General features: G+C 37.3%; 1 protein-coding gene across 4 annotated transcripts in view; it reads right to left on the minus strand.

The window, feature by feature from the left end:
- Positions 1–8,507: 8,507 nt before the first annotated feature.
- CHID1 (chitinase domain containing 1) overlaps positions 8,508–15,710 on the minus strand; it is a 216,968-nt gene continuing 209,765 nt past the window's right edge. For 3 of the 4 annotated variants that reach the window (XM_067540388.1, XM_067540385.1, XM_067540386.1), the window contains 3 exons: positions 13,761–13,841; positions 10,823–10,865; positions 8,508–8,776 (listed from right to left, as the gene is read on the minus strand). In XM_067540388.1, the coding sequence (XP_067396489.1) occupies positions 8,678–8,776; positions 10,823–10,865; positions 13,761–13,841 (223 nt within the window). In that variant the 3' untranslated portion in view covers positions 8,508–8,677. Of the gene's footprint in view, positions 8,777–10,042; positions 10,120–10,822; positions 10,866–13,760; positions 13,842–15,710 lie in introns of those variants that run through there. The other variant, XM_067540387.1, reaches the window with a different exon arrangement.

A 15,710-nucleotide genomic window follows, 5' to 3' on the forward strand; every position in this document is an offset into this window, starting at 1 on the left:
ACAAAGGACAACAAGATATGTTGCCAGTTTTGTTCCTGAGCAGGACTCAGGCCAAGTTCCCTAACTGATGCCTTCCATCTGAACTGGGAACTGGCACTAATGTATGCATTTCCCCCATCCCTCTCATCTCTTAGGTTATCCTCAAACTCATGTTAGACCATGCCAAATTGATAATTATTGTGCCAGCCTTGCCAAAACAATGGTGCTTCTCTGACCTTCTCACTCTATCTGCTCAACTTCCCAAATCTCTTCCTCTCCCTTCCCAACATGCTGCACTTGGACAAGGGCCAGGGAATTAGTCAATGTCCTCAAATGCCCTAGGTTGCAACCACATAAAACCAGTTTATCTTTTGGCATAGCTATACCTCAATAGCACTTATAGACATGTGGCCTCTCTTAGTCCCTCTACTCAATTAGTGAAGGAAACAAAAGTACAGCCCCCCAAAACGTGCCCAGACAATGAACCCCTACTGAAGGGAGAAGATGATGGCCATTTGTTCTGTACTGTTTATTTCTGATAGTTCCAGGTACTGGATCTTAACTGCCTGGCTTGATGCAAGTATTGCTTTGGAACATCAGAGAGCCAAAAAACAAAAACAAACAAACATAAGCAATAAGGCCACCAGTGGCCATATCACTAGGCTAGTAAGATGACAAAATGCTGAATAGCTCCAGGTGGCCAGTAGAGAACTTTTGCCTTTAATAAGGGGTCAGATGCTCCTAATCCAAATCCCTTAAATATAGATTCCCTGCTAAGAAGTGCAAGGGAAATTTACACATGGGTCTTTCTATAGTTATTAGAGACCTTAAAAAGTATACAAATGTCTCTCAATCATAATAGCCATTTGACATTTTGGGATCACAAAAACACCATTCTGTTATGGAAAAAAATAATTATTTGCAGTAAAATGTTGTTGTTTCTGTGCATTGATATACTCTAGCATACCTCATCTAATATCTCATACACATATAATTTCCTCTTAGATCAAGTATGCAAAATCAGATATTTTTCTTTCATATCTGCAACAAGCATAAGGGTGTTATTTTAGTCATGCAATATACCTGTTATTCTCCTCAGTTGCAATATACTTTTTCCTCCTATTTTATTTGTATAACGGATCTCTGCTTTCATTAAAACACTTGATGCATGTGCATGAGTGGAAGTCAAACAGTCTGTTAGAACTTACTGCACACTGTCTCTTTGTATTGCAAGCTGCAATCCCTGGATCTAAAATGAATAATACTAAGGGTATCATACAATCCTTGGGGTTTTAAAGTTGTTAATAAACTTCTTACATTGACTAATCTCATACCTTGAGAGCACAATCTCCTCTGTGGAGCTCCAGCCTTTTATTCAACTACAATGTCTGAATTGTGTTAAATGCAGTAAGAAGGAATTAAATGGAATTTGAAACCCTGGCACATTGCTTAAAAACTAAAGTCCATCAAAAACAACTCCAAACCAATAGCAAAAGTCATTTAATTCCAATAAAAAGTTTTGAGTTAAAAAGTGAAAGCAGCATTAAAAGGACTGGTATAATAGATGACCATTTAGTGTTATTTTAAAGAGGTAATTGAATAAAATACTTTGTGACATTAACGTATGATAATGATATCAGCAGGTTATCTAATTCTTTGAAAAACAAGTCTTTGCTCTTGGGCTGTATCTATACTAGAACTGCAACTGCAATTGCAACCTTCTAGAGAACCGATAGCACACACAACAATGCTTGCAGTGGGGCACGGGAGTGCAAGACATAGATGTTTGCATTCGCCAGCCTCGTCTACACTGATTTTTCTGCAAATCTCCAGCTGGTGCATCTCCAGTTCCGGTGCTAACACTTGTGCAGACTAGCCAGAGAGCCTTAACCTTTGTATAGTCCAACCCTGCTCAAAGCACGTCCTGATAACAATATAGTAAAAATACCAGTGTCTGGTCTACATTAGTGCTCCCACCATCACTACAAAAATGGCTGGAAATATGCAGAAAAAAAATCAGCATAGATTCAGGTGCTCAGGGCAATGCTAACCCTCTGTTGCATCCACCACTCTGTCACTGCAGTGACAGGTGGGACAGGAAAAGCACACATTGCAAATGCCGTGGTATAATTACTCCTCCCAGGACAATCCCACAATGCTCCAAAATACTTGAGCAGCACAGCATGCTGGCGCTCTCACTATCAAGCTACTCAGCTACTGACTGCAAGCAGACCTGAGAGAACCCAAGGCATTTCATGGATTCTCTTGACTTTGTCCATATCCGAGTACCCAACCAGAACAATGGAGGACACAAAAGTATAATAAAAATGAAACTTTAAAAAGATTTCCTTAAAACTTCTTAACTTTTCTGTCCCATGGGGATTCCCTCCCCAAAAATCAAAGGATTAAATCAATGGTTAGATGAGGACAAATACTCAGCCCCAACTCAATACTTTGGCTGTATAGTGCAAAGATTGCCAGTTTATTACCTCAGCAATATCTCCTACATAACAAATTCAGCTATACAGCAAGGCTCATCTGCTCCTGCTCATCTCCCTCAATAACTGCAAACATAACCACTTACCTCACAACAGTGCCCTGCGCCCTTCAGAGTCCTTTGGTTCCCAAATAGCAATATACCTTTTTCAAGGCCACATGGCATTCGGTGGGGGCTGAGGGGTTATTGGGACGTATGGAAGGGCATATACCACTCCCTCTCTACATCAGGAGAAATACAAGAGAAAAAGAAAAAATTAATGCCGCTGAAAAAAAACAAACAAGAAATTCAAAATTAAAAAAAAAGTGAAAGTTTATTAACTAAATAGTGAAAAAGTATATATGCAAACTTACCTTCTCAAGCAGAATAGGTGGGTGGGCTCACTGCAACATCTAAGCTTCCAGATCCAAAGAAGCCAGAGTGTCTGGCTGGGAAAGGATGTAGCCCAAGACTTTTACAACAGGTACACAGATCTTTGCGCAAGGCAGGATATTTGAAGCAGCCAACCCAAACGAAAAATCACAAATAGGAACAAACTGATACAACCCAACATGGACATTATGTGCCTGCTTCAAACAATTATACTTACGTAATTCATGCCTGCTTGACGTTACATTCTGTCCCCCTCTAGTGGCAGGTGGACCAGCTGGAGATTGATGTGCTACTACGGCCTTTACTAACATCAGGGTGGTTCTTTTAGCTCAGGCAGTAGGGGCTCATGCATTAAGCTCAAGAGGTGCCAGGTTTGATCCCAGTCACTGACAACCAGTGTCTGATGCTGTTACACTGAGAATTACAGACTAGGTGCAACAACCCACATGTAGCAAGTTCCATGTGTACATCTCATGCGTTATGTGCACCAGGGTGGGGACATACTTTTGTGCCACGATTTCCATTTCTGTCATGCCAAACAGCTTTGCGAAAACAAAATCAGAGGAGTTAAACTTCTAGGGTGTCAATATCCTGAAAAGCATATAAACATATGAGTTCAAGTGCCTACCTCTTCAAGTGAGATAGGGGTTGGTAAAACCACGGAAATGTGGCCCACTATGGCTTACCGAGAGCTGAGCATTCTTATGCAGAGATGCATTTTTAAAAATTAATTCTGTATCCTGTGTTACTACATGAAATTGTGTCCTTCCTTTACATGAGCACATTGACTGGATCAAAATCTGGACATCGCAGTACCATGTGTAGGTAAGTGACTACTTGATTCCTGGTTCTCTTGCAGATTCAGTTACAATGCCAATGCCTAAGTGTGAATTTTAATGTTTCTTATCGATGTGTTATGCCACCATTGTTAGTTTCACACAAGTTTTGAAGGCAAGGGTCAATCAGCTTTCAGGGATAAGCATGCTGGTCATCAAGTTTCAAAGAATTTGCTAGCAGGTATTTTGCTATTGATGACAAGAAGATAGTTGGTCAAAAGATATTCTTTTTTTGAGTTCTGCACCAGCTGCTAGTCTTCCTTCCATCAGAAATAAAAAATTTTTAAAGGAAATGCTAAGACAAAGACAAATTGCACAAGTGCCCTGGGGAAAATTACCTTGGAAATATTTTAGTTCCAATGTAAATGTTTAATACACAGTAAAGGTTCCATAAGTTTGCTTCCAGCTAACTCTTTAAAAATATAATCACCAAAACTAGTAAAGAAAAGATTTGAAACTGATGCTTACACTGGAGAAAGTACAGAACACAGTCACTTCTAGATGTTAGAAAGTCAGTAAATGCTTATTTCATCCATCACTTTTAAGAAGCGCTGTTTGTTTTACTATGAAAATATTGCACATATTTTTCTATTAAAAGACAAAGTTTATTTTTGGTTTTACTTGTAACCAAGTACATATTAAAATATATCCTGAAAAAACAAGTGATAGGATTGGCAAAGACTGACAAAGCACTGTTCATTGGTTTCAACATAACACTTAACCTTCCATACTTATTTTTGTAAAATAACATTTTGTAATAAAATTTAGTTATAAGAAGACATTCAAGTGCCTATTTATAGCACTTAACCTAAACCTAAGTAGGTGTGATCGAATATTCTATTTACTCCATGATCACTTTCTGCATAAATGTGTTAACTGAATGCTGCTTCATTTTTTCTATAGAAGAAACTGTTGACATATCAACTTGACATACCGGTAAATTGCAACCCACTGAGATACAGAGATGTACATTTATGTAAATGTTTCTGCAGATAGATTACACAAGGCCCAATTTTGGCTGTGGTGGCAATAATCTTTGCTTAACAAAGATATCAGAAATTGTTGAAGAACTTTCATGTTGATGACTCAGTGTAATAATGAAACTTGGGGTAGTCCAAAAACTGAGTCTATAAAGAGAGAGACTAGAAAATATTTAGACGGCAATCAGTCTCTTAAGCTGCAAGAGAAGTTGAACCCAGCCACATTGTGTTGCTGTTTGACTGAAGGCAAACAAAGTTGCACTATATACTAATCAGAATTGTAATATCTGTAACTACAAGACACTCCCCTAAGCCCTAAGGAAATAACCAGAAGAGATTCCAATCTCTAAATGTAGCTAAAATTCCAATGAATAGTTATTATAGAAAAGTACAAAATAAAGGCTGACAGCCCATAATACAAACTGCAAAAGCTATTCTGTATCATTGCCCGAACCCTAAAGAAAGCTGATGACATTTGATTAAATCTTGTTTAAATCTGAAGAGTGGTTTGAAGGTTTTTCTCTTCCCATCACTCTTCATTTCACATTGTCCCCTCCCCTCTCAATCTTCTTATCTAGAAGAACCTAAAATCTTATTTTCTACCAAGGAAGAAACATCAGTAGGGCTTTTGGTAGTTGTATTGGTCACTAGCACTATTAATTTGAGACCTATACATATCATTACAAAAAAGGAGCAATAAAATAGGGCTTTGAAGTTGTAGCCCTGATGAAAAGATGTCTCATTGTGCCACAGGCTACAATATTGATTTTTCACAAAACGCTGTAAAAACTGGTTCGACAACACAGAGGTTCTATTAAGGTTCCAGTTTTCAAGGCTGATACACTTGACAAAAGGGGCATGTTTCCTTCAATAATATGAGATGCTATTGTCCCATAAATAAGGCCAAACTGATCCTCTTCATATATGACTGTTGGTTTTTGCTTTCTTAAGGCATTTAGTTATACACAGGGCTGAAAAATGTAGCTTTGCTTATTATTCAAAGTTTGTTTGAAATGTTAATTGAATATAAAATGTTCACTCCATATCCAGAACAGTCTGCAACAGAACCAACTGCTACCTCTCTTCTCCTATTAAGGCAACGCAAAGCATGCACAGAGATGAGTTTCTCTTCACGGCACAGAAGCCAAAATCAAGCAAGAGCATTGGAGCAGGGGAGGAAAGGACATTTGTAACAAAACTCTGCTTTGTTTCCAGAGTAGCCCCATTTCCTGCAGGCTTCTCGATAAATTCTGATTCAAAGTTCCCCTTTGTTACAGAGATTTAGTGTGGCTAATACAGTGGTGCATTATCCTTCAAATTAAAGCTTTACTGCTGTACATGATCTGAAGTCAATAGTAATACTTTATTCATGATGCGAGAAATCTGTTAACGGATTTGACTAAAAGTTTGCTCTTCCAACATATTCAACTACAAGGCCCTACTGCTTCATTAATTGTATCTTTAAAAAATGAGCCAATGGAAGGGTCTGTTGAAACAAACACTTTTCCAGTTCACCTTGTGGTGCAACACATGTTCTTTATTTTAATGGGAACAAAGGATTTTCTAAACTAGGTCATACCACTGATTCTGTAGGTCCAAAACCCCCGGCCCCATAAGTACTTAAATAAAGCACGTAGCCAATACATGCTTCCAAGGAAAAAAAAGAACCTTCTATGTCCCCACAAAGCATACAGCCAAATTGTTTAATTCTATACATATGGAGGAGGAAATCCCTCTGCCGCATTAGGAGTCAGTTTAGTTGTTTCCTTTATAATAATAAAATAAACAAACAAACATACATATATTAATTTAGCTATACTGCATGGGATATATTTTAGTACTGAGGAAATGTTCATATTAATTAACCGTTTTCTGGTGTATTATTTATAAAACACCATAAATGTGCAAGGCACCGAGATAAAAGGCAACATCCGTGGCCTGAAGCACTTGCACTATGAATGGTTCTAATTCCAAAGTGCACTTCTCTTCTGGTGTTTATTTTTCAAGATATAAGCAGGGTTAGTTTGATCTTTCTGTCTCAGAGAGGTGTTCATTCCAGCTGTAAAGGAAGGGGAGGACAGCTCATTGAAACATGCAGCTCAGCTGGAAGATAGATGTGACACTTGAGCTTCACAGCCAACAATCAAGGAATATAAAAGAAGCAATAAAAAGAATGTGGGAGGGAAAAAATTCTATACATTGACCACTGCTGTGAGTTGAGCTGAAATATTCTTTACTTCTCCATCCTCCAATTTTGAAAGGTCTAGTTAATTAGCATAGAAATGCATGTGCATCTCATGATACAACCTGTTACAATTTTTATTTATCGTTTGAACACTGAAACAAACCAGTTTTGTAAACCCATTGAAAGGAGAAAAACTGTGGAATTCAATTCCTATGCTATTCTATTACCATTGCCAATGTTACTTTAAATTGCTTTTGACTGAACCAGAAAGTTCAGGTTAACTGAACAAGAGGATTCACAAAGCAAATTACCTCGATACTAACGGCAAGGAAGAAAAGGCCCTGATTAGTAAACCCTGTTGGATACTTTACAGTGTGAGGAGTTGAGAGATGCCAGAACTAAATCAGAGCAATGAAAATCAATAGGATTTTAATCAGTGGTGGATTACAGTAGGATTTATTTGCTTGAAACCAGCAGGAGTAGATAAATCCCCCACTGAGATTAATTACTAGCAAGGGAGGTGAGGGGGAAGTAGAGCAGTTATTTTAGTGAGAGCTATGAGTGGCAAGAAGAACATCAGTGGATCTATAGGGCTACCGCTTAGATCTCTACAGCGATCAATATCCCCTCTTCAAATTCCCAGTATTCCCTTTTTACCTTCCTACAAGGCATCTCATTTTGTGAAAATACAAAGTGTGAATCACTACCTTGGAAGGTGGCTTTAAAAAAAAAAAAAAAAGATCAATTTTTATGCCTTTTAGGCTATAAGTTAGGTGGTCAAGTATTACAGCAAAAGCAGTCACAATGAAAAGCAGATCACATTTTTAGATGTCCCCTCTGCAGGCTTCCCAAAGCACTAACAAGTTGGATTAACGATTCACAGCGTTATTATGAAAGTAGTTGAGCACTCACAGCATTCACTTAAGTCAATGGGAAACAGAGGTGCTCAGCATCTTTGAAAAGCAGGCCACCAGTGCTTAGCCATTTAATTTTATACACTTCCCTTTTGCATTTTTAAAGCCTTTGGTGCTAGAAGTTCGGATTTCCTCCAATTAAGTACTAATGCAAAATACTCTACCACTAAATACTACAAAGTGAACCATCAAGTGGGTTAAGGATAAGCCAGAAGTCAAAGAACTCATCTGCTGAACAACACATAATTTAGAACCAAATCTGGGAAAAAAAATGACCATGGTTTTGAACTACCTAAGGAATTTGCTTTAAAAAAAAACAACCTAACAAAACAAAGTGCTTTTTGTCAGTGTTTGATTTTCTACCAGCCTGGGAGAAATAAATTAATTTGTTTTCCTCCCTTTTAGTTTTATGCTTACGTTACCATTACATAAAGACAAATATCTGTTTACAAGCGAGCTCTTGTACAAAGAATCTGAGAAATGAAAACTGCCATGCAAAAATCTGACTGATAGGTTTGTTCACTTGCTTCTGTGATTCCCAATGATAGATGAGACATCTCCATTTGAAACATGGGTCAGAAGGATTAAACTGTGTGTGTGTTACTTCTTTCGAGGAGATAGTCCATGAAAACTATGAGAACTCTAAGGTTCTCTTGATGGTGATCTATAATGACCATGAAAACAAGGGTTTGAGACATGACTTCTGCTTCTGTGCATTTTCTCAAATACAACCATGTGTTGCAATTTGTACAATAATTCAGAGCAGGTTCTTTATTGGGAAAAATGCAAATTTCATACAGATTTCATATAAATCACAAAAAAAATTAAAAAGTCATCTCCCCACAAATACCCCCATTTAATTGAAGGTGCAGTCTCCGTGAAGCAAACGAAGTCTCTCCAATTAGAATGCCATTTTAAAGCAGATCATAAAAATAATCCAGGCCTTGTCCCAGCTCCCAAATGGCTATTCCAGTGCCCAATTCCTTTGCAAGTTCTAAGCGCAACTGGATGGACTAAGAGAAGGATAGAGAAGAAGTTTTTGCTAAATATCAACCTTTGGAACTGCATGCTGCCCTATCTTTGCAGCATTAGACACAACACATAACAAGACTTTTGGGGGTGGGGTGGGGTTATGTATTTTTTTCTTAGGACCAGATGCTGTACCTGAAGATTATAGCTTCAAGTATTCACTGGTCAATAAGCAAACAGGGCAGAGTCAGTTTAGTCCCACCAGTTCGGGCATTTATTACTTCATCAAACTGGCATATGCTGACTAACTGGATATTCAGAACAGCCTTGAAGTAAACAATATTCTGAACTACACACTCAGGTATTTTTATTTGGGCTATCACTTATACAATGTACTGTGATGTCCACTTTGTCACCCAAAATTTCAACTCTCTCAAGTTTCACAAATTAAAGTGTAATACAAGACATTATCACTGATGTCAATTAACATAACTTTTCAGGTGGCAAATATTCTGTTTTTAAAGAATGCCATCTCCTACCCAGACCATTCTTTTAATCTTTCACACAGAAAATTACATTTTAAAGGGATACAGTCAGGTTAGTACTTAAGAGGAAAAAAACAAACAAAAACAACCAAACCAAACAAAAACAAAAAACAAGATTCCTTATCTATGTGATAACCACCACTTTAGATTATTAAAAGTGAAAGAATTTCAACAATTTTATGTTTGGCATTTTTCTGAGCCTGGACAATCAAGACAGTATTTTTCTAGTCCACTTTCAGATTCTCTTGAACTAGTGCAATGCTGCAAAGTTTAAATTGCAAATACTGTAGGGAAGTGTTTAAAACTTGTTCTCATAGGAATTGAAAAAATCATGTATAGATCTGTTTGTCTTGAGGTTTGTGGCTGCTTTTTAGAAAATCTGAATGAGCTCAAATTTAAGCAGACAAGGTACCTATAATTACACAATTAAGATGAAGATGAAGAAACTGGGTTGTGAGGGGGAAGCTAAAAGAGAATTTAGAGTGTCACTAGCTGATTTAATTGCTTTCATATGAATGCTTTTCAGCTTTGCCTCGGTGTAGAAATCTCTCTAAACCTTTCATTCCAGCCTGTTAAAAATGGAAGGAAAATTCTATTTACATCTGTATAAAAACACCAAAGTATAGCATCTACTATTCAGAGATGAAAGAATACTCAAATTAATTCTCAAAAAAATGTAAAGGAATTACATTCACAATCCAGATGATTCTGCCAATAGTGCAATAAAAACATTCTGCAAGACCAAGGAATGCACAGCAAGACAACTTTCAGCACAATCTGTCTTTATTATAGTGCATCTACACTGGGATTTTCCAGCACTTCCTCATGTGGCTCCACCAATACTAGACAGAAAAGAATTTAACAGTGATCAACACTTCCACATCCTGTCCACATTAGGGCTTGCACTAATTCTAGGCCAATGGTGGGAAAGATGCTCATGAAATGCAGCTGAAAGGAACGTTCCTTTCCCACTTATGTAATGGGCTTCTGATGGATTCATAATGGTTTAGCCATTTACAATTTGACAAGTCTGTTTTCTAAGCTTGGTACACTTTCATTGTAAGATCATTTTCCATTCCAGTTGAGCCTTCAAATCCTGTCTCCAAGGTTTCTCCACATATAGACTTAGTGCACGGCAAGCTGTGATGTAAATATATACTGCCCTAGCCTGACACATGCACTAGTTGGAGGTGTGTGGACCTTGCTACTGTGCACTAAAAGTTCATTAGTGCACTCTGACCTACATTTCTCTCAATTTAAAACAGCAGTAGGTCAAAGCACTCCAGGGAAATCTGAGTGTGTAGTAGCAGGGTCCACATAGTGACTCAGTATGTGTCAAGCTAGTGGACTGCAGATTTGCCATGCACTAACTCTCCACATGCAGAAGCTGTAAGTTGATGTGAGAGAATCTAGTGACAGGGTGTGACCTCTTCTACAAAAACAAAGGATTCCCTCAAAAATGCAAGGAATCAAATAAGTATCCACCATCTTCCCTCTCTTTTTCTCTTATCCCTTTGTCATTTGAAGACGACACATTGTACATACCTTTAATGTTGGGTAGAACACTACATGCTTTCCTCCTTTACTTCTGCAAAGCACAAGAAGAAAATAGTCACTCACCTTTTTAACATTGGGGTGGGCAGATTTTGTGAGGTTTTTCAGGTGATGGAGGTTAAAGTCAGTTTCACTTTTTTTCCAGAAAAGAGGAAGCAAAGGATTAAACAAACCTGAGCTTTTACTGTGAATTCTATTGGTGCTAAAAATGAGAGAACACAGTATTATTGGCAACCAACAGTTAATACGAAAATAGAAAAGCGGTCTGAGGAACGGAGCTTTGTATAATGATTTGCAGCAGTAATCTTTGATTCTTTGCTTCTTAAACAAATGGTCATTGATATATGTGCACTGTTTAAAGATTTATGATTTGATATTTCAGTGTCTTTGCACTTAGATTGGTCTCTTCTTAGCAACTGATGACATGCAATATTCCCAGGTGAGATATTTCACTAGCGAAGCATATTTTCTGCTGTGGATCATGTTAACGTTCACCCTAGCTAAACCTCTGTAAAGTAGAAAGGGGGATGGGAAGGTGCTAATTCTTTCCTGTAGCCTGGCTAAACCAGTACAGACAGGATGATCCTCATGGTTGTCAATGAGGCAGGTAGCAGAATATTAGGAGGAGAAGGATTTTTAGGCCCAGCATACTCTCTGATTGAATCTTTCTTCCAAAAGGCTCACAGATAAGAATTTCCAAAGATCAGGTTCCAAATTTAGGTTATGTAGTGTTGACTATATTTTCTTTCACTTAAGTTTGATTTGAAAGGAGCCATCCTGAATTAAATAATGCTATTGATTCAACCATTCAAGTACAGGATCACAGATTTGCCTTTTGGGAGAAAGCCTACATCTTCAGATGCCAATTCTAGCTAAAAAGAAAGGACTTCTATGGGAAACGAAGTAGCCCATCTGTGAGTTGGGGCTTGTCTACACAAACATTTAGTTAGAGGAATGCTGGGGTGTTAATATACCCCATATTAACCTCCAGTATGGAACCCATTGACAAGCATGAAGTTTGTTAAAATACTTTGATCCAGTCCTCTTTGAAATGGGACTAGATCAAAGCGCCTTAATGACCCATTACTGCCTGTCAGCAGGGTCCACACAGACAGGCTAGCACAGAGCAGATTTACACCCGAGCACGCTGCAAGCTAGTTTTTCTGTATACAAGCCCCAAGTCTCCAGATGGACTTTGCACTGAGGACCTGTAAACACAGATCACTGTTTACTAATTTTTAAGCAATACAAAGAAAAATGTAGTTGTTTGACATTAAAGTAATTTAAAAACAGCATGCCATAGAACTAAAAATGAAAGCTGACAGATCACAAGCCTTCTGTTATAGAGTTACAGAAAAAATTCTAAAACTAGTCATTTAACAGTTAAATATTGTTAAACCTCTCTCATGGTGCCCTTTTTCAGAAAAATATAACAAATAAATACAGAATATTATGTATTTTATTTGAGCTACACAAATCCACATATATATGTTGTTAATTTATCTTGTATCAAAATTTCCCAAGAGGGAGCAATTTTAGAAGACCCCTTAAATAATGTAAAAGAAAATTAACACTCCAATATGGGTGCACAGTTGCAGAGAGGCTGGGACAGAGCATGAATGATAGCAAGGAAGAGGTGCTGAAGAGTGCATTAAGTTCTGGTAAGGGATGTATGTAGTCAGAAACCAAGCAAGGAAACAAGCAAGGAAGGCTACTGAGCCAGAAAAGCAATACCTGAGAGCAGAACTAGTTGGTGAATCCAACAATTCTCCTTGAGCAGCTGATTTGAGTTATGACAAATATGGGAATAATTTCTCACAGTTATATGCAAATTTGAAAAGTAGCTTAAGGCTAAGAATGTGAGAGAAGTTTGGAATTTGTAGCAATTCTGGAAATTTAGCTAAAAATGAGAAACTGCCAGGGTCACATTTCAAAAAAGGGAACATTTTAAAAATGTTTCACCCAAGAAATTACATAGGGAGGGGAAAAAATCAATTGTTCACTGAAGAGTAATGATGCTTTTTTAATGCAAGGACAATGCATCACAAAATTTACTTTGTTCATTTATTTGGATTAGTGCATCTTATTTCAATTATAATATACCAGATAGAATTTTATAAAAGTAACAACATTTTGGTTATATGATCTTTGCCAAAAAGAGAGGATAGACCATCAATTGTGTGAGTATTACAAGGTTAATGAACTGGAGTTTAGCAAGGTTTTGCTGTTATTCCTTTCATCTGTTTAAAATGGGATTTCTTCTAATATCAATCACCTATTTATTCTTTTGTTCTGAGAAAAGACAATAGCCTTATTTGTCCTCTACAACATTTGTTATTTTGTATACCTCTTGATGCTTGTTTTAAAGGCAGTTGTCCTGGTCTTTTTAGTCTCTCCACATGCGAGTCCCTTTATGTCTCCTTATTTTTATTTTTATTGCTCTTTGCTGGGCCCACTCTATTTCTGCTACATTTGAGTCTGCTATTTGACTGATCTTAACACTAAAGCTGAATCTTCCAGGCTCTGCTATTCTTAAAGGTGATACTCAGATTTATTTATTTTTGTCAGACTTGTGGCAAACCATTTAACAGCTCAGAGATTGTAATTCAGATTGTAATTTTGGTCTAACTGAGCCTTCACTTAGGTAGGAATGCTCTGCATACCCAAAATATTTCTGAAGATCTGACCCACCAGACTTAAGTGCTAAAGTTTGTTTTAGCTATATTTGTTATTTCATTCATCCTTCCCTTGTTTATTTCTGTCCCCTGAAACCATCTTTTATGTTCCTATTCACTGTTGACATTGCTGACAAACTGAAGACTCTCAGTATGTTGAATTCAGTCACGTATTATAGAAGTAGCAGCTTAGTGGTTTTAGGACTCAGGCTCAAGAATATTCACAGAACAGTAAGTAAATGACTGCAACTCACTTTTTGTATTCCAAATAGTGTTCAGCTATTTGCTCATCCCAAACAATTTTCGGTTTGTTTTCCTTCAGGGTTTCAATGTACCTATAAATTAAAACCACAGGTATAAAATTAGTTTTATAATTATTCTAGAGAAAAATTTAAACCATTAAAAGAATGGTAAAGCTATTTATCCATCCAAGTACCATATGTATAAAGCAGGTTAAATATTTATTAATAGCTTACTCAACAACATCCTTCTGTCAACAGTCTAATATATCCTTTATAAATCAGTTTTTTCAGACTATTCACCCAGTTATACAGATAGCTAAATATACAAATTTTTAGAAATCGATGAATTTACTCACACATGTATTTTCATTATTCAACTATGATAGCAAACCCACTCTGGTACTTAAGCACCTTTGAGGTCTGTTTCTAGGTTACACTGATGCCAGGGATTTGAATCCAATTCTCCACAGCAGGCAGTACAGAATATTTACTATAGGCCACCACATCTGCAACAAGATTAATTATTTAAGGCTACTACAGAAAGCAGAAAGCCATTACATAAAAGTGTGGTGAGGTCTTTCCAAAATGGGTTGCTTATGTGTGTACTGTGTTTCCTCTTAGCACAGAGTGCCAGGGAAGACATTTTTCACTTTGTTTTGTTCAATTCACTTGTTTGGGTCAGGCAGAACCTAATCATGTCAAAATCTGAATGTGGAGTCCGAATGAAACCTGCACTTTCAGGAAGGATTTATTTTATTCAGAAAGGAAGGATGATCCAGCGGTTGGGGGTTAACCTGGCACTTGGGAGACCCACATTAAACTTCCTACTTGGCCACAGATTTCCTTCTATGTGATCTTGGCAAATCACTTAGTCTCTTTATGCCTCAGTTCCCCACCTGTGAAATGATATAGCATTCCCTAATTTGTAGAGGTTTTGTAGGTTAATACATTAAAGACAGTGAGACACTCAGACACTATGGTAATGGCAGCCATATAATTATGAGAGATACATTTTCCCTCTTGCATATCCTCCTGCCTCTTTTTCACCATGAATCTTCTTCACCTGGAAGGCAGAACTTAACTTTAATATATTTTCTGACTGGACATCAGGGGCTATTATTGATTGATAGACAGTTCCTCCCATTTTCAAGAGACACTACCTTCTTTCTACAGACAATCATAGCCAAATCCCTAGATACAAAATACCAAATCTGCACTTGCCAGGGCATCACTTTACCGTGGCTCCTGCAGATTAACTGAGCAGACAACAAGACAGTAAAAAAGTGATGCTAATAAAGATTACTCTTATGCTGGTTTTCTATTTCTGCAAAGTTGATTAAAACAATTTCTTCCATAACATAGGCCTAATTAGAGCAGAATTTTCTTTGCTGATAACATTACATGGGGAAATTAGACTTTAAATTTTTGTATTTCTAAATACAAAATTTCCATCACCCACTCTCAAGATTTCCATCAACCATTATCCTGACCTTGTCAGTCCATCAGACTATACATTTCAAAGAAGAAAATGGTTCTTTTTTTCAGAGTTTGATAAAGATTTATTCTCTTTTCTTCAAATGTTATTCCAAATGCAATTACAGCATTCAGTATCACACAGAATATTTCCATCTCTGCTGTAGTTTTACTCAGTCATGTGTTGGTACGTAGCCAGTCCCTGATTCAAATGGCATTTTTACAAGAGAAAGGAATTTAGTTTTATCTGGTGCATTTCATGTTTAAGATATCTCAAAGTGCTTCACAACATTTACATTCAAGAACAGCACTTAGAACCTTGCTCCATTTTAGAGCTGCTGCACCAATACTGTACTAATGCCAGCACAAGTTCTGGTGTAGGACTTGGGCTCATAAGAATATGGCCCAGATTTAGGTGCGACCAACTAAGCCATGCTACTATACATGGTTTTTCTTTTCTACATATGAAGTTAAAATAACAAATTCTAT

Source organism: Emydura macquarii, unplaced genomic scaffold (assembly GCF_026122565.2).
Source record: "Emydura macquarii macquarii isolate MOO-44397 ecotype Brisbane River unplaced genomic scaffold, CSIRO-AGI_Emac_v2 contig_587, whole genome shotgun sequence".
NCBI classification, from domain to species: Eukaryota; Metazoa; Chordata; order Testudines; family Chelidae; genus Emydura; species Emydura macquarii.